Below are 23,901 nucleotides of genomic sequence, written 5' to 3' on the forward strand. Positions count from 1 at the left end.
ATATTGGCATGCAAGGCGATGCTATTCCCGAACCCGAAGATGTCTCCATCGTTGTCTCTTGTTGATCCATCCAACCACAGCATCTTCATCGTAAAACCAACCTCCGTACAACCCATATGAACACGGAGCTGCTTAGGCCAAAGGACCACCTTCTCCACCGAAATCCCCCCAAGCGAGGAAGCCCCCCCTAGATTCCCTTCAGCTTTCATCGAAAGCCTCGAAATCGCAATCTTTCGGGTCCAAAGCTGCAGCAAATGGAAAGCACCCAAACACCCAGACAATCAACCATGTGCATCCATCGAGTTTCAAGACTTGTGGAAAATCGTTCGATTTTCTTCGTCCCTGGCCGTTTTTACTTGTCGCGTAATTCCCCGCATGCATCATGGGCTGCGAAAAGGAGGCTGAGCGCGAGGCTACATGAAACAAGATGCGACAAAAGGTGTGACGGCTTCTGCCCTTGGCGCTTTGCCGCCCGACCCGGCCTCTTTTTCTTCCCTTTCTCCAACTCGTCAAGTATCTCTTTTTCATTGTTTATCAATTCCTGTTTAATCATCTGGATATCTTTTTGTTTACTAGAATACCGACACAACTAGAGTTCTCTTCTTTTCCCGTTTGTTTCCTGCCGACTACCTGGTAATAGCGCTAATCTCATGGAGTGTCCCCGTGCATTCCCTGCCTGGTTGCGCATAACCCTGCAATGATTTGAGGACATGGACACTCCATGTCAGAATCTCTTGTAGATTAGCGCCAAATCCTCCGCAACGCATGACCTTTTCCCTTTCATATTGACGCTGATTATCTATCTAGTCACCATCCTAGAGGTTTATCCGTACGTTGATAGACATGGCTTGGAGGTCCATCCTTTAGCTACTAAGACGCACTCTGTATGTATTTCCATCCTCTCTGTATGAGACTACGCTGCCGTAACATGTGACCAGCATATACCCATACCATATTCCAAGATTGTCATTCTTCACTTTCTACTGCCCCCCCTAGCGGCAACACTTTTACGCAAAACTTCACTCGCAACTCGACAGCACAATTCACGCATCACACACAAATGAACCATTCTTATAGACGCATTAAATCAGATGCCTGTTGTTGGATGCAGAGTACACGTTGTTGATGCAAACCCAAAGTCAAGTCCAGCCGCATAAGCCCTTGAATAGCGGATGTATCTGTCTAGTCTGCCACCTGTCCGCCGGCCATGCGTCTCGCCCCCAGCATCATAAACGCGGTGTACCCGAAGAGATGATAAGAACAGCAAGGAGAAGAAAGAAGGAAAAAACTTGCACTGTCCGCCTTCGAATATCATCCCCGCACCCGCTTATAACGTAGAGGCTCGCCAAACATGCCGCACCGTCATTGCGTGATAGAGGACGTCAAACACCCAGCGCCATCAAAACCCCTTAAAAGAAACCGTGTGGTGTTGCCTAGACGGCGTATTTGCGGGTCCATTCCCGAGCCGTCGCCTCGTACCGGGGCCGGTCGGTCTTGTACACGTGCGCAATCTCAGGCACAAGGGGATCATCGGGGTTCGGGTCTGTCAGCATAGAGCAGATGGAAAGGAGGACTGTTGCGTGATTCATATGTCAGTGGTTTGATTTGATAGAGCCTTGTTTCGTCAACGTGATAACCTACCTTTGGAAATGGTCAGAGCAGGGCTCCACTGGTCTCGAAGAATATCAAGGCAGATGCTGCCGTTGCTGTTGATGTTGGGGTGGTAGATTCTGGTGGAGAAGTTGACTTTCGGGGGCTTGAAGGGGTAATCCGTAGGGAACTGGATCTTCAGGAAGAAGACGCCTCCTGAGTATGGTGAATCACCCTGTGTCGGTCGTTAGTCGTCCATCTTGTCAAAAGCGGCCATGTCGGAAAGGCCATCTGTTTGTTCATCCCGAACGACAAAAGTGCCGTCTGGACCAAACAAAGCCGTGCCTAGAGTCCATGGGTATCAACTCACGGGTCCCATGATAGTAGCTTGCCAGTGAAACTGCAGGACATGTTAGCTCCTCTTGGTATACAACGTCGTCGTCTTTCCTCGCGAACAACAGCCATCCTCCGATGGAGTTGACTCATGGAAACAAGGCTCCCGACTTACCAAATCTTCTCCAACAGGACCAGCGGAGCAGGATGATGGCGGGTCACTAGTCGGTCGATAAAGTCAGCATACATAACTCGACGCTCAAAACCAAGCGAGACTTGGTGCCAGACACGCCAGACATTCCAGAAGTCGAGCATCAAGCCCATGCCGTTCGAGCTGGTGAGACCCCCGCTCAGCATGGCCCCACCTCACACGACGGCTTTGGGCTGCAAACGACGACACTCCTGACAAAAGTATCCAGAGAGGGCACCAAGGGGGCGGGGAGCAAGAGCCAAGAGACGGAGGAGAGGGGAAGACGAGAGAAGGGGAGATTTACGTGCCGAGGTCCTTGAGCTCCTTGTTGATGCGCTTCAGGGCCATTGTGATGAGGGTATGTGGTATCTAAGAGGGTGGTGGAAGATCGATCTCGGATCGAGGCTGGCAGGCTGGCGTCAGTATTTGCTTGCTCTCCCGGACTGGTCGGGTCACGATGCGGAGACGGTGCAAACTCACGGGCGAAGAAAGAATCAAAAGAACCTAGGCGGACGTTGGAGACGATGCAAGGCGACCGTCTGCAAGTCCGGAGCGCTAGGAAGAGGCTTTATCTGATCGGGGTCGCAGAGTCCCTGATGGCGGTGCTGTGCAGATCGAGTTTGTATGTCTGAAAGCAAAGTGGAGGGGTTGGAAGGGAAGAGAAGAGAAAGGCACAGTAGGAGTCGTAGTAATGAGTACAGTTTAGCGGGTAGCCACCAAAAGAGCGGGCTTTGCACACGGCCAGTGGCTGCGAACCCGCACACAAACCACTAACAAACTGGGTAACTAAGCAAAGGCAAGGCCGAAAGAGAGTCCAGTTTTTCTTCTTTGATTTTTTTTTTTTTTTTTTTTTTTTTTTTCAAATAAATTCATTTCCCAGCCTTGGGCCACACTGGTGGCTAAAGACACCGCCACCGCAAGCTGCTGCTTGGGCCGTGACCCGGACACTAACAGCCGTGCAGCGGATTTGCGCGCAAACGGCGATAGCGGCGAGGGCACTCTTGTCGCTGTCACGGCCCAAAGGTGACATGTCGCCCATCCATGTCTTTCGCTCAGCTTCGACGGCTGAAAGGCGCCAAACCCGAGGCGTGACTCGATTGCCCTTTGACGCTTCTTTGCGGGAGGCACCGTGATGGCCTGGACGTGCACACACAAACACTCACGCTCATTCATGCCTTACATACAAAGCTGGGCGCCTTATGTCAGGATGACCAAAGGGGGGGGTGCGGCCAACCTTGTGATGATTATGATTATGATTACATGACATGACAGCATGAAGCCCATGACGATGCACCGCCGGCCCCCTTTCCCCTTCAAACCGCCAGTAGTTGCGATCAAATGCTACCTGTAGGCACACACGGCGCTTGGCGTGCTTTCAGGTTCCATGTACTTCGGACGGCCAGCTTTTGCCTCAGGGACGGGAGACGCAGTAGCATCCCGAATGGAGCTGTTCCTTTGCCTGGCCGGCCATGGAATCGCACGGATCTGTCAACGGCACCCCACGGTGGGGTTTCGGAGAATCTCGCTCCAAGGTTTGCGCTTGGTGGTTTTCGACTCAGCCATTCGCAACTTTAACTCATCGTGGTCCCGAATCACGGACCGAACGTTTGATGATGGATGCTGCTGTGAGTGAATGTAGATGGCTTTTGGTCTAGTCTGGCGAAGCACGTTGATAACAATTTATATACGTGGTATACCATACGTCCTGAACGTGATTACATGGCTTTTATTTCTTCTTCATCTACCCATCTATATTGCTACCACATTCACACAAACGCTTGTATACCGGTAATCGCCCTGCCCAATATCAAACCTAGAACATGCCATCGTCAGTAAAACACTCCAAAAAAAAAAAGCATCAAGCAAACACAACAAATACTCACTGTGGATGTCGCTCTGTCCCTCGTACGTCTGCGTCACAAACAGGTTCGCCACATGTCTTCCAATGTGATACTCGTCGCTCACGGCGTTTCCACCGAAAATCTCCTGCAGCACGCGGACGTTGCGCAACGCCGAATCACAGTTCTGTCTCTTAACCATGCTAATCATCTCGGGAGTCACCTTGCCCTCGTCCTTGAGCCGACCGACCTGCACCGCGGCCAGCGTGCCATAGGCGGCATCTGTGGCGGCGTCGGCGAGCTTCTTCTGGATGAGCTGGTACCTGGCCAGAGGGTTGCCCTTGAACTGCTTTCGCTCCAGGGAGTAGGTGCGGGCTCGAGCAATGGCGTCCTCCAGGGCGCCCATGACGCCGAGCGAGATGCCGTATCTGGCGCTGTTGAGGCAGCTAAAGGGCCCCTTGAGGCCTTCGACGTCAGGGAACATGTTGGCTTCTGGCACCGGGACGCCGTCCATCTGGATCATGCCCGTGATGGAAGCTCGGAGCCCGTTCTTGTCCTTGATGGCGGGCGTCTCGAGCGTTCCAGGCGGGCAGTCCCTTCTCTCAACCAAGAAGCCCCTGATCTTGCCCGTCTCCTGCAGCTTAGCCCAGACCAACAGCACGTCGGCGATTGGGCTGTTGGTGATCCATGTCTTGGCTCCGCTGAGTGAGTAGTATCCCTTCTTAGTCGGATGCGGCTTCGCGACGCTCTCCATGCTGCCCGGGTCGCTGCCGTGATTGGGCTCCGTCAGGCCAAAGGCGCCAATGAGCTTGCCCCTGGCCATCTCCGGGAGAAACCTCTCCTTCTGCTCCTCGGTGCCGAACTCGTGGATGCCGCCCATGACGAGGGACGACTGCACCGACATACCGGACCGGTAGCCGCTATCGACTCGCTCGACTGCTCGTGTAATCAGGCCGCCGGCCACCGAAGAAACGCCAGCGCATCCGTAGCCCTTGATGCTGGAGCCAAGCAGGCCCAGCTCGCCCATCTCTTCGAGGATCTTGGGGTCATAGTGTTCGTCTCGGTAGGCCTCTAAAGGAAGACAATCACAAGTCAGCGAGTCAGCAACGCCGCACGAATGGAATGGCAACTACGAAGCAGCCTCGTGTAAATGACTAGAGAAAAGAGTGACGCCATACGCAAGACCCTGGGCTGTAGCCGCTCCTGACAGTATCGCTCTGCGGTTTCTGCAATGGCCTGCTCTTCCTCGGTAAAGAGGTTGTTCGCATTGAGGGGATCCTCCCAGTTGAAGGTAGCGTAACTTCTCGCCGCGGCTGGTCTCGCAACGGCCGTGCGGGCAAAGGCCCTGAAGGATTGTCGCAACATGGTCAATCGGGTCCGTCCTCGTCTGTGGAGAGGGGAATTGGAATTGGTATTGGATCTGGCACAGCCGTGTGCATGCTCGAGTTCAATGAATTGAGGCACCCGCTACGTTATGTAGTATTAGGTACCGTACCTGTAGTATCAAGTCGGCTACTGGATCCATCGTCCCAATTGCTCCTCGGCAGACCATCGGCAACCAAAACTTCCCCAGAATCGCGCCCTTACGCGCTAAACTCGAGCACTAACTAATCCGATGAAACCCGGCCATTGCCTTCTGTGGAGGGCGCTGGAACGACATCAACGATACAATTGAAATCTCCACCGGAAATCTCCACCGCCGCCACGGCACATGATGCGCTTGCAATTGCTCCGGACGATGCCTTAGTAGGTACTAGTTGGGCGTCATCCGCGCAGGCTAAAAATGGAAGATAATGGGAGAAACGGTATGTATGTACATGTACAGACAGATATGATGCCTTAGTAGAGGTAGGGAGCATAAGGTATCTACTGTAACCTCATGTTCCAGCCCGATGTCGGGATTCAGGGGTGGGTTGCTGTAAGTTGCATATTGTACGTACATGTAGGTACTAAGATACAGTATGTCAGATATGGAAATGTAAGACTGCATGTATAACTCTTTGAGCGAGTGTGGAGCTTCACTTTTGCCCGGATTTCAGTCTGGTAAAGTACATGCACGTACAGACATGTAGACTCAATATGAGTGTCTTGTCTTCATTAAAAGCCAGTTGAATCTTCACCATACCTACGTATCTGCTTCAACAAAAGACGGCATATGCTCCAAAGAGTTGAAAGAATACTTCGTATCAATACAGATAAGGCTCTACTCTCTTATCCTACTTGCAGAGTGGCTGCACAGCTGTATCAACAAAGCATCATGCCGTCACCCTGAGTCCCAACTCTCTCTTGAATCATTGAATCACCTTTCTTTGTCTTCCTCCTCCTCCTCCTTCTTGTAAGCCTGGCTCAGCCTGTCCAGGTCAGCGGTCGCCATCACGATTCCCGCCACCACTAGCGGTCCGGCTCCTCGTTCTCCCACAGGAGTGCTCTGTCGAGGGCTCCCAATGTCAGAAGGGCTGTGTCGTTCCAGCGAGCCTCGCGCTCTCCGCCTCCTCTCTCGTCCGTCTTGGAACCTTGGCATGTCAAGCTGAGCGGTTGCTGAGCCTCGACAGGACTTTGGAGACTCCCAGGGGCGCCGGCGGCGGAAACGGACGGCGATGCGTTCTCGGAAACTGTAACCTGGTGGCGTGGTCGGCTGAGAGCGAGAGCCACGCCGACTATACTGGTGCTGCCATCCTCCCACTTGGCGCGAGGTTGCCTAATAATTTGATATCTTGTTAGATTGTCTGGCTACACGTGTACGGGAATTCGTAGGTAATCAATTACCCAAGGCTGCCTTGCGGTGTGATTCAAATCCGGACACGATATCATGCACTGATGGATCATGCTCGGTGAGCCATCCTGTGTGGTGACTGGCCACAGCTGTGATGCTTGTATGGAATTCGATCTTGGTAGCCCTCGATCCCCCGAAAAGAGCTTGCCACTTTGGGGTGGGCTCATATCGCCCGGTCCGTCGGTTGGCTGGGTTTCGCTCAGTAAAGGAGAAGGGTGGCCGGAGGGTGGCGCCGGCGATGCGGGCGATTCATTCGAGTTGTTATTCATTTTCGAGGACTCAGTCAGAGGTTGCCGGCCGGATCGTTAGGGCGGTTTGAGCGAGGGAGCAGCTGATTATAGATGCCTTGAAGCGGAGTTGTTTCGATACTGAATTGCGGACAGGCGCCATCTACATGCATTCGGTCAAGAGTCAGAATTATTTAGGCTTGGGAAAGGAGAGATGAGCCACGCGCAATGCACGCGAAGTAGCCGCTCACCAGAGGTTCATACCTTCCAAGCGGCCATCTTTTCCCAAAACAACGTGAACCTTAACGGCGGTTCGTAGGCACACGTAGCTTGCAGCTTCCTTGTATATTTTCCTTGAAACGACACTGCCACTGATCATTCTGTCAAGACAAATCGCCCATGCCAGTCAGCATATAGCTGTGCCGCCTCCTGTTTTTGCAGAGAGCTGGGCGCATATTGAGCGACCAAACTCGCCGCACCAGTAACTTGCAGCCCAACGTTGAACGGTAAGGAAGGTTGATCCATCAAGTGCTTGGAATCGGCAAGGATAGCTGTCGACAGAGATTCTCGCCTCTTGGGGTTGGAATTCGATGCACTTGCTGAGACGAGATCTCGTACGTTCACAAGGACTCGGACTATGCGTTCAAAATCAGCAATGTGGCCAGGATGGGCAAACTTGAAATTTGCTCCCTGCCCGTAAGCCAAGTTTACATCGCTCATCCGCCGCGGCTCGATAGTCTCAGGACCCAAGGTCTCCCCTTTAACTATCTGATTGTCTTCCAAAAGAAGTGTGTCAATGATATGGTCGAAATCGGTTTTCTCACGGTGCAAAAAGGGTGTCTCCATCCAACTCCGAGACCCGAGGAATGACATTTTGCGAGTAGACAGTGCCACGTAGGACTGCAGAGAAGTTAGTATCATGTCGATGGTTAGTAGGCCGAATACACCTCTGGCTTACCATAAAAAAGCGTAGCTGCCAGAAAATCTCGAAAAATGGCGATTCCTGACAGCCTTGAGGTCCAACCTGTTCCAGGAGGCCTAGGGCGCCATAAGCATGAGGGAACCAAGAATCAGTAGCGAGAGGCGCCATCATCTCGAATTCCAACAGTGCCATTGACATGAGAAGAAGATTAAGGATGGAAGCCAGGTGCTGATGCCTCTGCCATGGGACAAGCTGGTGGAGCTGGGCCTGGTGGCGCTCCAAGCCGCTGGAGTAGTATTGATACGCCGCGGCTTTCAACGAGGCATCATTCTCTGGAAGGGCTCTAAAGGCCACTTTCATGGCTTGGAAGGGTAGCAACATTCGCGATTGAAAGTCCGCCGAGAGTGCCAATCGAGGAATCGACAAGAACCATGGGTGAGGCGTCCACGGTGATAAATGGTACGATCCGATTTCGACGGCAAGGCGGGACACCACTTCATGTGCGCCACTGCTGATGCTAGGTGGGATTGTGAATGTACTTGTTTGCTGGACGTTGAACCCATCAGTACGCGCTCTCTTCGAGTGATGAGGCAGCCCCTTACTTGATGGCCCTGAACCTGGCGAATGAGCTGCCGCTGCTGTTGTCGTTGAGACTCTTGACGACTGTTAATAAAAGACACGCGGGTGCCTCGTAATGTGAATGGTTTACTTGCCATCTACACTATGGATAAAAATAAGGCCTTGGGTCGACCCGGGGCACTTCTTGTTCAGCCGTGTGCATTGAGAGCAGTTTGGTAGCTTGCTGTCACACTAGACCCCAGTTAGTTCTGTCTTCTCTCCTCGGTAGTGCGGACTGTGCTTGCTTTTATTTTTCTTCTTCTGCATGTCTGGCACGCATGAACTCTCTGAGAACCCAGTTTCATGATACCTTGGGTAGGAATCAGGCTTCCTCCTATTTCAAAGCATAAGTGTGGAATGTATATGTAGGTGAGAAGAGCCGCGGTCCACAGCTAGACGCCTCAAGTTGGACGAAAGCGGATGAGTAAGCAGCCTGGTTTAATACTGCATGAACAATGACCTTCTGCTCGCCGCTCGTTTCTGGCATAAACACTGCTAAGCCCTGTATGTTCGAATTGAAATCCCTCTTCATTATTGTGAGACCCAAAAGGGGCCTTTCAGCAAATAATAAGAATGACAATGATGATTGTGCGTGTGCTTTACAGATGTCATGGTTTCCCCGCTGAGCACTCCCTACATGTATTATATTGGCCACTTTCACAATTGCGTTCATGTCTTCCACCACATATTCCTCAAAAGCCTTCTATTCCAGCTCGGACACAGCATAAAATGAACAAAGAAGGGCTGAGAATCGCAATCCGCGTAGGCGGCTAGGCATCATGAAAAACTGACGGAGACCTAGAGATTATCCCCTTCCCTTCTGCTGCCTCTCAGTGATTTAAATCACTCCTGGCTCGGATCTTCTCCCCCTGGGAATACACCCAAAGGGGCAGCGGGATGCCTATTGCGATGCTCAACCCGCCAAGGAAAGAATATGTTCCCCCCAGTCCCATCGCATCAATCATTTGTGGGGCGAATAGGGGGATGGCGAATGCAAGCAGCGAGCGAGCGAGCGAGGCAGCGGCCAGTGCGGCAGCCGAGTATTTGAATGCGTCGATGAAGTACAGCTGCAGCGGCAGCAAGATGGACATCATGCCGAATCCAAAAATGGACGAGCCGATGATGGGCAGCATCCAGTGTTGACGTGTCTGTGCTGTCCAGCCGAACCAGAAGAGCCCGATGGGGACGGCAACGGAACCGAGAAGCATTCCCAGCATGCGAAACTCGGGCTTTGAGATGCCGCCATTCTTCTTGGTCAGCTATTGGCCGGAGCGTTGGTATTAGTTCGTCCACAGGAGATGCGTGAGGAAAGTTTCGGCACTCACATTGTGGTAGACGGTGTTTCCAACCCATCCGCCCAAAGCCGTGGCGCACAGCTCTCCGAGTCCGCCTCCTATATATGTCAGACCGGTTGGTCCAGGCTTGAACCCATATATCTCGCCAAATATCGTTGGAAAAGTCGTGAAAAACATGTTGAGGAAGCCGTAGACGCTGCAGGTGGTTGTGATCAGTGGATACTGTCGAGAAGTTTTGAAATGAAGATGTGTACTAACAGTGCTCCGTAAAAACTCAAGATGAAGCAAATAGGACTTCTTGTGAGAAGTACCAAGGGCCGCATAGCTGCTTCTTTAGCTGACCCCGTCTGGGGAGTAGAAGGTTGTGTCCGCTCATCGTCAACCGACGTCTCTGTTTTTTTGTTGAAGAGCTCCGTGAATCCTCCACGCCGCGAATCACGTTTTGATCGGATGATTGCATGGTCGGTCTCTGGAAGAAGTAGCACGCTCAGTACTAAGGCTACAGCACCAAGAGCCGCCGTTAGAACGAATCCGTATCGAACTCCAACTGTCTGTGTCAAATATCCTCCCATGATGGGGCCAGTCGGGGGTCCTATCAGCAAACCCAAGCCATATATAGCGCTGGCTGGAGTTCGCTCCTCCGGGATGTAAAGATCGGCTATAACCGCTCCCGCGATGGATATCGGTGTCGACGCTCCGATGCCAGCCAAGAACCGGAAAGCAATCAGCTGTCCAGTTGACTTGGCGAAAATGCACCCAATGCTGAACGCAGTAAATATGACGCTCGATATGTTAATCACCCACCACCGACCATACATCTCAGACAACGGGGCAAAGGCGAGCGGGCCAAGTGCCCAAGCCAGGAGGTATATCGTCAGAGTCAATGCTAGAACAGTGTCGGATTTGATGTTGTATTTTTCTACCAACTCTGGTAAACCGGGTGTCATGATGGAACTCGCGAGAGGACTACAGAAAGTAAGAGAGAAGATATCCATGTAATGTTATCCGATGGTGAAGACTTACGAGATGAATGCTTGGAAGGAGATCAGGCCAATTGTCTGGTACTTTTTAGATCGAGGCCAGTTTAGAGGATTCTCATCTGACTCCAGCCATGTTCGCTCAGTATCTCCAACCTCCGAGTTCAAGACTGACGGAGCCGTAGCAGCAGATTTCTCCATGTCCGTGGTCTCCATGAGGGCAATTCGCTGGTCCTCGAGGCAATTCCCCGATGGATACCATTGTTGAGAGTGTGTTTCCACTATTTATAATCATCCTGAAGGCAGATGATGAGAAGTTTTGCAAGTTACGGTAAGAAGGATGTTGTCAAGTTCTCGGTACTCTAACTTTATACAGAAGAATGGGCCAAGGGGAAATGTTTTGTGGATGTGATATCAAGCAATGGCCAGAGGCATCCGTTGATATGAATTCAGAGGCAGCTCGGGAGTCTAGCCTATTAGGGATAGTCTAATTCTTGATCCGCACCTTGAATCTCGAGCTGTAGAAATGGATCAATTACTTTGTATGCTAAACTGAAAGCTCACTTTACTTGTTAACTCTGCTTTGGCATTGATGAAAGGAAATCGGTCCCGAGATTTCTAATCCATAGATGCTTCAATATCGACCGCCTTGAAACGTCACATGGCTCATCGTGGCTTTGGAATATTACATGATTGCAGGTCTTGTAGGGTAGCTAGTCGGATTGTGACAGCGACTATCAAGAAAGCTGAATCAAGCGGCTGTACAAATGGAGAAATGAATACCCAAGATGTTGTCGTCTACTGTGAATGAGATTTGAGAGAAGAAAAAAAAAGCTAATGTATATGGTATTGTTCATGAGAGGGAAGGAGAAGCATGGAAACATCGGATGTACGGGTACATTTGCCGCATCACATGTTGGCATTGTTTTGACGCTCCATCTTACACGATCTTACAGGCGATATCATGTGCACTACAGTACCTAAAATATTCCCACGGAGTCTCCGCATAGAACGGCACGAACTCAACTACATTGGGGCGTACAACTACCAAGTTCCAGTCCAATACTTGTTACATGGCGATAGTGAACACAAGAACCTTGTTCCGTGGGTTGTGAAAAGATCGACACGACCGATCGTGACGTCGATGACGCCATGGGACTCAGACCAACATGAGGGTACCTCCACTGTCTCTCTCGGTCAAGGAGCTGCTGACCTTGATGTTTGCTTGAAGAAAGTACTAATCAACGAAAAGTAAAGCAAATTCACATGTAATGCTGAGCGTGTACAGGTAAGCAAGCAAGCAGTAGGCGTTTCACTGTCCCGCGCAGAACAAGTTGCTCGAGTAACCTGAGGCTACCCCTAGGAGGTTTTACCATAATATTATCCGTGTGTCGGCAGATGCATCCTTTTGAAGCAGGCGATGCGACATGGGGGCGACGGCGACAGGGCATCGATTCGATTCCTACAGCCTAAAGAAGAAGCTTCAATTCTTCTTGTCCTTGGGTTCGGCTCCCTCTTTATTCCTTCGCTGTCCTAGGGCTTTGCCTGTGCGCGTCTAACCAACGCAGCAACAAACAGGTTCCACCAGCTCTTCTAGAAGACAGGGAGACTTTTTTTTTTCTTTCCATCGGTAAGTAGAAATGAGAACTGGAGACAGGATTCAGGGATGGCGACAGCAATGTTTCTGAGCGAGAGGGGCTGAGTGTTTGTGCACGGCGCCAAGATATTACCAGTCTTTATGCGCTGGCCCGGCAAGTTTCGGCCGGCATGGCTTAATATAATGGGCGAGGCAGTGCTGACAGGGCCACCTTTTTTCTTTTTTCTTTCTTATTTTTTCATTTTTTATTTGGGTGGCAGGAATGATTACGGAACATGGAAGCTCCAAGCAGAGCGGACGGGCGACTGTGATTCGATCCGTATTCGATTGGGTTGATCCTTTACACGTTTAGTGCCAAGCAGAGACGCTCAGGGGGCCCAAGTTTTAGGGAGTAACCAATTTGATGTCAGTGCGGAGTTACTTGTTGGTGTGCGATAAACACAGCGCAAGGACGGGTACCACCATCTCGGCTGGAATGGAGCATTACAGTACCTAGTGGCCGTGGAAGCTGTGCCATGATACGATCCACGGTCCAGATACGGAGCAGCAGTTCTTAAGTCCATGTGAGGAACGCCGGAGTTGTTGAGTCTTGTCTTGATTTCACGAACATGGGCAGATTGGACGCCGCGATTCTTAGTAAGCTGGTTTCACCCATGCGGAATACGATGGATGGATGGATGGATTTTGTTTGCTCTCATCTGCCCCCTGCTTGGTGCGGGCATGTTGGTGGAACGGTTTGAGGCCATGAGGCCAGAGCGCCAGAGCCTCCTGTAAATCATTTCTGCGAGTCAACATTGGGACAACAGCAATACCGCCAAACTCTTCAATCCGCTTCGGCATCCAAAATGGGCACCTGTGCAGTATCTACGAGTACTCCATTGTAATGGAATTGATCTTACGCGTATGCACCTAACGTACCTACAGTTCTGGTACCTTCGCGGTACATGCACATGCAAGTCTGCCGTGGCACGCGCGCTGGGGGACCACGATGCGACTAGACAGAATCTTGGCCAGCGCACAGCAAAAAGCACTGCCTCGGATCAGCAGCGCGAACTCGGCTGAACCAGGTCCGTCCTACGCCAAAGTCTGAGGTGATGTGTGTACAGTGTGCCCATCCGTCATTGTTCCATCCAGCAGCAGTAGCAGTACAATAGCAGAACCATTGATTCCATCCATCAACGACATGAATCAATCCCGTGCATGTAGAGTCAACATTCGCTGTGCCGTGATGCGACGGATGGACTCTTGACTGGCCCTCGCAGCGGCTGAGCGGCCGCCCACTGGAGCCTCTACTGTACTGTATGTAGCATGGCCGGGATCAATCAATCCATCCATTGCATTGCGGGCTCCAGCGTGCTGTGCAGCAAGTCTCCAGGTTTTTTCTTCCCAAGTCCCATGGATGTCTGTCTGTTCCCATCAACTGCACGCTGATCCATTTTTCCCTCGCCCATTTCCGCTGCCAACCCCCTTGACCCCATTTTAGCGCAGCCCGGAGGAAACGACAAACCCGCCACTGCCCAAGCAAGACCAGCCTCATTTCAATTTTCCACGTTGGACCCCGACAGCCCGCTGCCAGATGTCCATGTCCCTGGTAGGGCCAAAAGGACAAGGGACAGGACATCCATACGATACCGTAAGCCTCCGAGCGCTGTCGTTTTTGCGTGTTCGGAACGTTGCTCGTTTTCTTTCCCATTCCCACTTCCATTTCCATCCACCAAAATCCATCAAGGCACACCAGACATCATCGATACACCAATACTGTACTCGCACGAGCAAACAAACAGCACAGCTCTGCACTGCACTGCACAGCGCCCCCCCCGAGAGCCCTAAACACTCCCGTCCTCCATCCATCCCCCCCTGGCTGCACGCTTCTAGGCGCCGTTCCCTCGCTGCAGCCCCCGGGCCATTCGTCATCCCCCAGCGCTGCGCTCAGTGGGTCGGCGCGCCAGTCTTTGCTCGCTGCTGCGCTGCGTTAGTTCTGCTGGTCTCTCTGCCCAATCTCCTGCACCATCCAATCCGCGAGAATCAAAGCCCGGTGCAACGACCTTCTTGGCCGCTGCCAGCAAATCCCACATCCCACATCCCATCCCATCCCATCCCATCCCATCCCATCACAGCTCAGCTCAGCTCGCCCATCGATCCAGGAAGCATCGCTCAATTGGTAGCATTTAGCACCCAGCCTGCCGCTCGCGTCCGCCGTCGCAGCGAAATGCCCTCGTTCCTGACCCTAGACAACCCGACAGTCTTTTCCAACGGCTCCGTGATCAAGCTCGACGACCACTTCGGTGCAAAGGACCAGGCGAATGAGGCTTCCATAACCGACGCCCGGTCCTACGCCGTCCATGAGCGCTTCGACGAGAGCTCGACACTGTCCACCCGCGACTCGGACGTTTCGGACTCGCCCGTGCCCTTGAGCGACCTCGACCGGTGGAGAGACGACGCCAGCGGCAGCGAGACACGCCCTACCAGCATGAGCACTCTCTCCAACGGCAAGAGTCTGCCTGGCGGCTACGGCGCGCAAGGCTATGGGCAAGACTTGGACGTGCAAGACGTTGACCATCGCCTGTCCAATGGCACCGCCTTTTCTCTCCCTCATCGCTCCGTGCCACAGACCAGCAACGGGCTCGAATTCTCGCATGCAGCTGCAGATGCGGCCCGCAAGCCAGCGAGCAATCAGAACCACAGGGCATCGGCGAGGAGCGCCCAGGACGATGTCTCTGCTACCTTTGCCCGACCAACTCAGCCCCCCACAGACGTCGAGTCGCACAGCCCGCCTCAGCCTTGGACGCCGTCTCTGACGCCTGCATCGCCCATGACGTCCGACCTCGCCCTGCCGCACAACTACAACAGCAGCATCAACCCCCAGCGCTTCTCATCTCCCGCAACCTACCAGCCCAGCGGCTCCAACTCGGCGCCCTCACTGTCTGCTCACTTGCAGCCCCCAGGCACCGGCATGGGGCCCAAGCAGAGACACACCCTCGAGGTGCCCAAACCACCGTCGGGCAGAACCTCGAGAGAACTCGATACCGCCCAGGCCAGCGGACGCTTCTCCCCCACAGTCGCCAGCCCTACGGGCCGCGCCGCTTCCTTCAGCCTGGCCCGCCGGACAACGAGATCCATGCAGTCCGATGCCCCCCGGGACGAGATTGCGCCCGACGAAGACGCCATGCGATGGGCCGAAGTATATCGACAGAAGCGGGCCAGCAAGCGGAGGCGGAAGGAGGAAGAGGATGATGACCGCGTCTTGGTTGGCACCAAGGTTGACGAGAGCCATGCCAACTGGGTGACGGCCTACAACATGCTGACGGGCATCCGTGTTTCCGTTTCGAGGACGAATGCAAAATTGGACCGCGATTTGACCGATGCAGACTTTAATGTTAAGCAAAAGTCTACATTTGATATGTACGTAAATGCAACCCTGCAACCCTGCTCCCCTTACCCAACTCCTTTGTGCTTTGCCTAGCGGACTTGTTCGTCCCGTCTGGCACCATCAAATGCTGACATGATCGTGTCTCCTTAGCACCGGCAACGAACTCGTTCCCTCGGCCAAGTACGACTTCAAGTTCAAAGACTATGCTCCTTGGGTCTTCCGTCATCTGCGAAACGCCTTCCGTCTAGATCCCGCCGACTATCTCATGTCCCTGACGGGCAAATACATACTCTCAGAGCTGGGATCTCCGGGCAAGAGCGGCAGCTTCTTTTACTTTTCTAGAGATTACAAGTACATCATCAAGACCATTCATCATGCCGAGCATAAATTTCTGCGCAAGATGCTCAAGGAGTATTACGAGCACGTCACCAAGAACCCAAACACATTGCTGTCTCAGTTTTACGGCCTCCACCGAGTCAAGATGCCCTACGGAAAAAAGATCCATTTCGTCGTCATGAACAACTTGTTCCCCCCGCACCGAGACGTCCACACAACCTTTGATCTCAAGGGGTCGACTATTGGCCGAGATTATAGAGAGGAAGACTTGGACAAGAACCCTCGCGCGACCCTCAAAGATTTGAACTGGCTCCGACGAAAGCAGAACCTCGAACTGGGTATCCAGAAGAAGAAGCTGTTCCTTGAGCAGCTGCAGCGGGATGTGGCCCTCCTCAAGCGTCTCCATATCATGGACTATTCTTTGTTGGTTGGCATTCATGATCTATCCCGTGGAAATGAAGAGAACCTGCGTGGAAAGACTTTGCAAGTGTTCAACCCCGGAGGTGAGAAAAGCACCGACGACGATCTCCAGGCCTCCCTTCTGCGAACACCGTCGAAGCTGGAGAATTATCGCAAGGCAAAGGAACTGCGACAGATGGTCCAGAAGGAACGCCCAGTGCCCATGGGCGTGGCCAACGATCAGATGCCTGAGGAGGTGGGCGAGGATCGTCGTGGGCTTCTTTTCAACCAAGACGATGGTGGCTTCCGAGCAACCCACGAAGACAATGAACCGGCAGAAGAGATTTACTACCTGGGTGTCATTGATTGTCTGACTCACGTAAGTCGTAGGATGGCGCCGTGTCGCCAACCTGCTTTTTGTTGAAATCTTGGCTAACATTCTGATAGTACGGAATGATCAAAAAGATCGAACATTTCTGGAAAGGTCTCTCGAATGACAAGAGCAAAATATCCGCCTTGCCACCGGACCAATACGGAGATCGCTTCTACCACTTCATCCAAGGTATCACCATGTCCGCTGAGGAGGCGAAACGAGAACGTGCGCGCAGAGACCAAGAAATGCTTGCCCAAGCACAGAAGCAAGAAAGGTCGAGGCAGAGCACGATTCCCCCGATGCCAATGCACCAGCCCCCACCGCCTCCAGTCGGAATACACTCTAATGGGCGAACGCCTGAGGCTCAGATACCCGAGCGAACCCTCAAGACTAGCGCCACCATGCCCGGCGCCCGCGACTCACAACACGAGGCCGTTCTTCCCGTGGTAGAAGAAGCCGGAGAGAGCAGCCGAGACGATACGGAACGATGGGTCCAGGGCACCTCCTGGAGCAACATGGCCGAGCCCAGCCGCGCGCCTCCGCCGACCCCTCCTCCTCACGACCAAACCTACCTCAAGCCCGATAGCTCTGACAGTGGCTACGGCGACAACAGCAACGGCACCGTGAGCAGGGATAACTCGCTCAAGGTGGCCCGGCCGACGAGCCGAGGGAGTCTGAACAAGCATCTACCGCCGCTCCCCAAGAAGGAGAACTCGCAACAACCAGGTGGAATTAGAATGGTTTAGTAGACGGACTACAAAACTGTTGGACCCCGACTCCGTCGCTGATGGATTGGAAATTGATTGGTATTACGACAAAGCACGGCATGGCGCATAAAATCAGCGATGTTCACTATAAACAAAGGGTCCAGACTTTTAACCCATATTTTTTTTCTCTGATGATTCCGCATGAAGGACAAGGAAACGGGTCGGGCGGAATTTGCTGGGCTCTATGATTTTAAACACTGTTTTGCAACATAATCAGCACCTCGCGTTTTCTCTTTTCCCCCTTTTTCATTGCTTTTCTTTTCTTTTCTCATCCCCCTTTCTAAACACCCCCAATCCCTGCTTGACGGCCAGTGTGTTTCTTCTTCTTCTCACCATCTGATTGTTTCTTGTTTGGCCAAGCTCTTTCCTGTCCTTTTGATTGGGTTCATTCTTTTTTTTTCCTTTTGTCCTCAGAGGAAACGGGCATCTTTACTCTCCGCGTGTCTTTTTGTCTCCTTTTTCTTCTTTTTCTTTTTAGTCTTTTTTTCCTTTTCCCTATGTGTGACATGGGAGTGGAGAGAAACAGCAGCGGAATGGGCGTGCAGATTGTTTGTTGTAGGTTGAAAGAGAGAGAAAAAAAGAAGAGAAAGACAGAGAAGGGAAATTTGTGCCCCCGTGTAGGGGGCTGTGGTGCAAAGTGTGCTAATATTGGCTTTATTACAAGACGTGGATGATACCATTGACCGCATTCGACATACATACAGACAGTTGATATTTTTTTTCTAAGTAGATTCGGTTGTTTATTTACCTGCATCTCCATGCTCTCGAGAATCTGCTTTGTCTTTTTTGTTTTTCTTTGCTGGTGAATGTCCTATGCTGTATTGTATGTCGTGTGAGTGAGGGAGAGAGATGGCTAACAATCTTTTGGGGAGAAACCGTTTGCTTTGCTTACCTTGATAGAAGCACTTTTGGACGGAGGTTTGCAACGCACAGCATGGGCGGATGGTTTAGTGGTATAATTTTCCCTTAGCATCGTGTAACCTACTGGTTGCGCAACCGCATGGGAAAGGTCCGGGGTTCGATTCCCCGTTCGTCCAGCGTTTATTTTTCTTTTTACAATCTTTTTTGTAATGTCTACTTGAACACAACTCTCTCTCATTCTTTTTGTTATCTATTTCATTTGTAGATCTGGTGGTTCTTATTTTACCTTTGGCGTACGTGGGGTGGCAGGATAGATTTTTGTAATCGACTGATTGCTACCAAATTGGTTGGTGTCAGTCAGGATTAATATAACAAAAGTGCAAACCAACATTTGAACGCATTAAAAGATGGAGAAATTGAGAGTAAAGTAATAAATAGTCTCTGTCTTTGAATTGTATACTCCTTATCAGACAGGATGTAATAGTTGGTTCTGATTAGCCCCTTAAAAATGAATTATCCATTAAATCACATCCAGTCACACTTTATCCTCACACCAAATAGTAGCCAAATTCTCAATTTCTTTTACACTTGATAGGGTATTCACTCTGTTCCTGCCGTCTTCATTCCTCCTCCCAATTCTTCTCATTCAATTAATTATCCCAAGTAACCTTCATCGACACAGGGAAGGGCGTAAGAGTGCCCCAGTCCTCACTCAGATACTCGCAGTGGCCGCCCTGTCTCGGGACCTTCTTCAGCTCGCCCTGAGGCCCGGCAACCTTCTTCAGGCCCTGCTTCCTGAAAAGAGCACGGAAGAGCTCCACCAATGCGATCTGGCTGACCTCCTTGTCCAACGCCCTGTGCGTGCCGGCGCCGAACTGGATGTACGACTCGAGAGGGCGGCCGGGATCAACGGTTTCCGGGTTGGGGAACTGAGTCGCGTCACGGGCGCCGGAGACAAAGGACGCAAAGACCTTGTCGCCTTGGTTGACGCTGATTTTGCGGCCGTCATCTTCGGTGATGATGTCGGGGCCGGTGGAAACCTGGTGCAGGCTAAAGGCACCGGCCATGCGGACGCCCTCCATGGCGTAGCCGAGGAGAAGAGCGTCGGTTTCGGGGCCGGGTTCTTGCGAGGCGAGGACGTGGAGGTCTTCGACGTATTCAGCACCTTCGGATGAGAGGTACCAGTCGACAGCTTGGGCGAACTAAGTAGGAAAGGAAAACTGTTAGCTTCTAATAGAGATCAAGGGGGACTTTGATATGGAAAACATTAGAAAACGTACCAATCGGCCTTGGGTTGGAACAATAGCAGCAGCCGTGGGCAAGATCAATCCCCAGGCAATGTCGTGAGGACTCATGCCGGATTTGGCCAGGGCCTTGACGGCATTGACACCAGCGGTGGAAAGCGGATCGTTGCTGGTGTTGCCGGTGAAGAGGCGAAGGCCAAAGGATTTGGTGTACTTGATAGTCGTCTCAAGAGACTCCCCAAGAGCACTGGCAGCTTCCTTTGTCTTTTGTCTCAAGGAGAAGGATTTCGCGGGATCAATGTCCAGGAAGATGGTGGTGAAGATGGCAGCCAACGCGGCGTACAGCTCGTGCTCAGAGAAGACGCCCTTGGGATTCTCCTGCGTCTTGAGGGGAATGTTGAAGATCTGAGCGGCGTAGTGGGTGTGAGCAGTGTTGCCGAAATCGCGAACAATATCAATGTGCTTCTTGTTCATGATAGTGTACGACTTCTTGGCCAGCAGCGTCTCGGCCGTCTTTGCGTAAAAGGCCTTGATGGCACTCCTCCAATCGTCCTTGTAGAGCACTGATTCCAGCGTCTTGCGGTCATTGGCCTGCATGTAGCGGCCGGTGTGGCCAGAAAGAATCTCGAGGCCTTCCTGCCACTGGACGCGGTACTTGTCCTCGTTTGCAATGACCTGCTTGAAGCCGCCAAAGGTGGTGATGTCGACGCGAGGAGCAGAGGCCCTCGGGCGCTCGAAGCTGAAGCGGTGGACGCGGTTCAAGCTGGTCAGGATCTTGCGGTTCTCCTGGGGGATGACCATGGGGTAGTGGGCATAAACGGAGTCTTGCTTGAAGTGGTTGGGGAATGCTCGGATGAAAAGCTTGTGGAAGACGCAGCCGTGGTTGACTTTCAGGTCATACTCAACCTCCTTATAGCCCCAGTTTGTGAGGTACCGTGGGTTGTAATCCGTGGTGTAGTGTCTATCGCCACGGACAAGGGCAACCGCGTCAGACAAGACGACACGGGAAATGGTGTAAGTCGGAGCGATGCCGACACCGGGAACAATGGGCGTCTTGGCCTCCTCGGCGACAATACCAGGGTAGAGCTCGACATAGTCGGGGTGCTGGTACAAGTTGCGCAGGGCGTCTGCAACCTGGGGATCCGAGTTGATGTCCTCAAAGGTCTCGTAGGCCTTGAGGCCAAAGTGCTTGCGGAACTCGTTCAAGCCAGCCAGGTGCCACTTCCGGCCACGAATGATGCCGAGCATCTCCACGGGCTTCATGATGCGAGGCACGTTGCGGGCACCGAAAGAACCACCTGGCTGCTCAATGGCCGTGGCAATGCAGTTGACGAGATCATCGTCATCAAAACGTCCGCCAGGGCCACGCGTGAAGCCGCCAAAGACGTAGTCGGCAGGGTCCTTGGGCATGCCCATGGAAAACTTGCGGAAAGCAATCATCAGCGTGCGCATGTCCATGGTACCATAGTTCTCGCCCAAGAGATCGTCGTAGAAGTCGTGGATCCACTCGTCGTCCATCTCAGAGATGCATGAGTGCCAGCGGTAGCAGAGGTTGAATTCCGCAGAGACGCTGTTGCCGACTCCTCGTTCAGAGCCCTTTGTGGTGCCGACGTCGACGCCGGCTTCTTGTCGAGGATCCAGTGTCCACTCGGTGTCAACTCTGTTCAAGTTGATAATGTTTCGCACGTAGTCGACCAGAGTGATGTTGATGTACAATCCGGAAGTCACCAGGCGAGCTGTCTGGAACAGTTCCTCGTCATACTTCTTCCAAGCTGCGGTCGCAGCATCTCCCTGGAGGGTCGGAGAAGGCTTGGAGAATCTGTTGCCTTCATTGATGGCAGCCATATTTGCGGCAACATGATTGTGAACGCGATTGAACATGACAAGGATGATGCAGACACCCGGCGGCATGCCCAGAAGTCGATTGTCGGCAAAGGTATCAGGCTTTAGCATGCCATCCTTGAATGTGCGAACCGAGTCCTGGGCATCTTGACTGTGGCCATAGAGGGGGGCTAGGTCGAGATATGATGACGAGTCATTAATGTTGGAATCCTTTTCGTTCGTCCAAAACAGATCTAAAATTACGGTTAGCTCTGTTTTCAAAACGTAATCGCGCTGTGATAATTACCGTGGATGATGATGGTAGCCCAGTACCACAGAATGCTCGAGACGTTGTTGGGGTTCTTGATAAACTTGTCTCTAGCCATGATGGACTCGAAAATGGCTTCTGGGTCAGGCAAAACTCCCAGTGGTACGACAGTAGGATGGCATGAGCGAGAATAGGGAGTACCAGCTGCACCGAGCTTGGGCATAAGAGGGTTCTGGGTAATCTTGATGAGCTTCCAATCGTAAATGCGTGTAATCGAAGCGTTAAAAACTCACATTGTTGGAGCCATCAGCTTGGCGGAAGCGGAATTGGTCTCCCATATACAACAATGGGGGGTGGTCAAGAGAGTACCACAGCTCGTCAATGAACATGTTGGTGAGCCGCTCTTGTCTTTTGGAACCACCAGGTAGCGCAGCAACCAATTGGATGGTCTTCTCCATTATCATAGTCTTGTCATCGGATTGAGTCTCGCCCTTGAGCTTGGCAGTGACAATTGCCTTGAGGGTCTTGAGATCTAGAAGAAAGAGTCAGGATGCCGTGCTTCGTAGAGTAGTGGCATGGCTATTTACCTTCAAAGGTGATTGTTCGCAAATCCTGCATCAGCGACGGCCTGTTCCTGACCACCTGGTAGGTACCATCTCCAGTCTTGTCAGGGAGAGGTCGGCGAGAAGCACGATATAGCTGCATCAAGCTGCCATACTTGACAGGCTTAGTCTTCTTTGCCTTTGCAACAGGGCCGCCGGGGTATTCGACAGTGGCATGGTTGCCATTGGGGACATCTCTGCTGGAACTCATAGTGGACAGAATATTGCTACTGGCCGGGTATCATAAAAGAGAATTCAAGAGCAGCAGAAAATGTGTAATGGGAGGGAGGAAGGAAAAGGCAATGGACAAGCTCATGCAGCTGGGGGGAGCGTCCCGGCGTCTTATCTACCATCCGGGGGACAAACTACAGCTCATGCTTGCCGCCGTGCTCTCCCCTTTCAGAAACATTACGAGACCCCGGCAGCATTAGTCTATCAAGCATTATGGGTACAGACATCTCCAATTAGCCATTCAGAAACATCCGGACGTATGAGGGTTCGGGCCGCGGGCTGCGGCTGAACCAGAAATCTTAGCGACAGCATGCTGAGATCGACCCTGGGAACTAAGCCATTACTACTACATTGTCGAACAAGAAAGACGAATGATGAGTGCTGCGGCAACTGGGGAGCCCACATGGTGTGTGCTACCGTGTGCAACCGGCACCTCTGCAAAAGCCGTGTCTGCTTGCTCCAAGCTGCGATGCCTCTAGCTCCATCCCAGGGGGACCGGAAAGGCTGATAGTAGTCCTAGTACGGGATGTAGTATTTCCCTATACGCCCCCAGCCGCCCTTATTGGAGGGCCTGTATGTCAGGGTAAGACATACATGCGGAGAGGCCCAGGGATAATGACGGGATAGATTCCGTCAAGTCGTCACGGGGAGGCGGAAGTTTGGTAAGAAAGAATGGCCTCCCCCTCCTTGATGTTGGATTACACTCGCCTGGAGGAGGTGCCCTTGGCAAACGTCTGGACCTTGGTGGCGTCGTACAACAAACGTATAACACATGTTGAACGAGGGTCATCTTCCGAGAGGTTTCCCCTGCGCCGCCCTCTCCCTTTGTCTCTGCCTCTGTGGGTCTGGCTTCTCAGCTCACGAAGCTTGATATTGGGAGTGATCCATATTGTTAGGATGGACGTGTTGTGGTGAATCGAACCTTGCTGGTTCCCACCCCCTTCGACCCACCACATCTCGTTATGGACAACCAGATTGCGCCGTCGACTCTTTTGGCATCATGGGTGCGAGTGTTAGTCGGCCGTCACCTGAAAATGCCGATTCCCGCTAGACCTAGTGCTGCGGGTACAGCTCCGTGCCCTTGGAGGATCGAGCTTCATGCGGTTAACCTGCTCAGGGCCAACGTCAGATCCCTGGAATCGTCGCCATGGCAGCTTCAGAGTCGGACGCCGGACGGAGCAAGTGAACAACGGACGCCAAGAGCCATGCGCGTGTGATTCGAGAGCTGCCGGTAGCAGCACGTCGTACGATCCTCAACAGCGTGGCCTT

The 23,901-nt window shown here is 52.4% G+C and overlaps 7 protein-coding genes across 7 annotated transcripts; 1 reads left to right on the forward strand and 6 right to left on the reverse strand.

Moving 5' to 3' along the window:
- Window positions 1-1,433: 1,433 nt before the first annotated feature.
- On the reverse strand, window positions 1,434-2,461 carry Triagg1_5726 (uncharacterized protein; the record flags this gene model as incomplete). Its single annotated transcript, XM_062900272.1, has 5 exons — window positions 1,434-1,573; window positions 1,642-1,825; window positions 1,961-1,990; window positions 2,099-2,144; window positions 2,418-2,461. 5 exons carry the CDS (start codon window positions 2,459-2,461, stop codon window positions 1,434-1,436), a joined length of 444 nt encoding a protein of 147 aa, XP_062755239.1.
- Window positions 2,462-3,879: 1,418 nt separating this feature from the next.
- On the reverse strand, window positions 3,880-5,316 carry Triagg1_5727 (uncharacterized protein; the record flags this gene model as incomplete). The annotated part of the gene is made up of 3 exons (XM_062900273.1): window positions 3,880-3,926; window positions 3,997-5,022; window positions 5,130-5,316. The coding sequence occupies 3 exons, from the start codon at window positions 5,314-5,316 to the stop codon at window positions 3,880-3,882; spliced, it is 1,260 nt and encodes a 419-aa protein (XP_062755240.1).
- A 1,026-nt stretch (window positions 5,317-6,342) lies between these two features.
- Window positions 6,343-6,993, reverse strand: Triagg1_5728 (uncharacterized protein; the record flags this gene model as incomplete). The annotated part of the gene is made up of 2 exons (XM_062900275.1): window positions 6,343-6,649; window positions 6,767-6,993. The coding sequence occupies 2 exons, from the start codon at window positions 6,991-6,993 to the stop codon at window positions 6,343-6,345; spliced, it is 534 nt and encodes a 177-aa protein (XP_062755241.1).
- A 333-nt stretch (window positions 6,994-7,326) lies between these two features.
- Window positions 7,327-8,254, reverse strand: Triagg1_5729 (uncharacterized protein; the record flags this gene model as incomplete). Its single annotated transcript, XM_062900276.1, has 2 exons — window positions 7,327-7,851; window positions 7,910-8,254. The coding sequence occupies 2 exons, from the start codon at window positions 8,252-8,254 to the stop codon at window positions 7,327-7,329; spliced, it is 870 nt and encodes a 289-aa protein (XP_062755242.1).
- A 1,067-nt stretch (window positions 8,255-9,321) lies between these two features.
- Triagg1_5730 (uncharacterized protein) lies at window positions 9,322-10,979 on the reverse strand (the record flags this gene model as incomplete). Its single annotated transcript, XM_062900277.1, has 4 exons — window positions 9,322-9,750; window positions 9,817-9,982; window positions 10,129-10,752; window positions 10,810-10,979. 4 exons carry the CDS (start codon window positions 10,977-10,979, stop codon window positions 9,322-9,324), a joined length of 1,389 nt encoding a protein of 462 aa, XP_062755243.1.
- Window positions 10,980-13,936: 2,957 nt separating this feature from the next.
- Triagg1_5731 (uncharacterized protein) lies at window positions 13,937-17,584 on the forward strand (the record flags this gene model as incomplete). The annotated part of the gene is made up of 3 exons (XM_062900278.1): window positions 13,937-15,762; window positions 15,881-16,844; window positions 16,913-17,584. 3 exons carry the CDS (start codon window positions 13,937-13,939, stop codon window positions 17,582-17,584), a joined length of 3,462 nt encoding a protein of 1,153 aa, XP_062755244.1.
- A 1,532-nt stretch (window positions 17,585-19,116) lies between these two features.
- Window positions 19,117-22,612, reverse strand: Triagg1_5732 (uncharacterized protein; the record flags this gene model as incomplete). Its single annotated transcript, XM_062900279.1, has 5 exons — window positions 19,117-19,668; window positions 19,747-21,785; window positions 21,839-22,049; window positions 22,093-22,331; window positions 22,387-22,612. The coding sequence occupies 5 exons, from the start codon at window positions 22,610-22,612 to the stop codon at window positions 19,117-19,119; spliced, it is 3,267 nt and encodes a 1,088-aa protein (XP_062755245.1).
- Between the last annotated feature and the right edge of the window lie 1,289 nt (window positions 22,613-23,901).

Source organism: Trichoderma aggressivum, assembly GCF_033847375.1.
Source record: "Trichoderma aggressivum f. europaeum strain CBS 100526 chromosome Unknown scaffold_021, whole genome shotgun sequence".
Lineage (NCBI taxonomy): Eukaryota > Fungi > Ascomycota > Sordariomycetes > Hypocreales > Hypocreaceae > Trichoderma > Trichoderma aggressivum.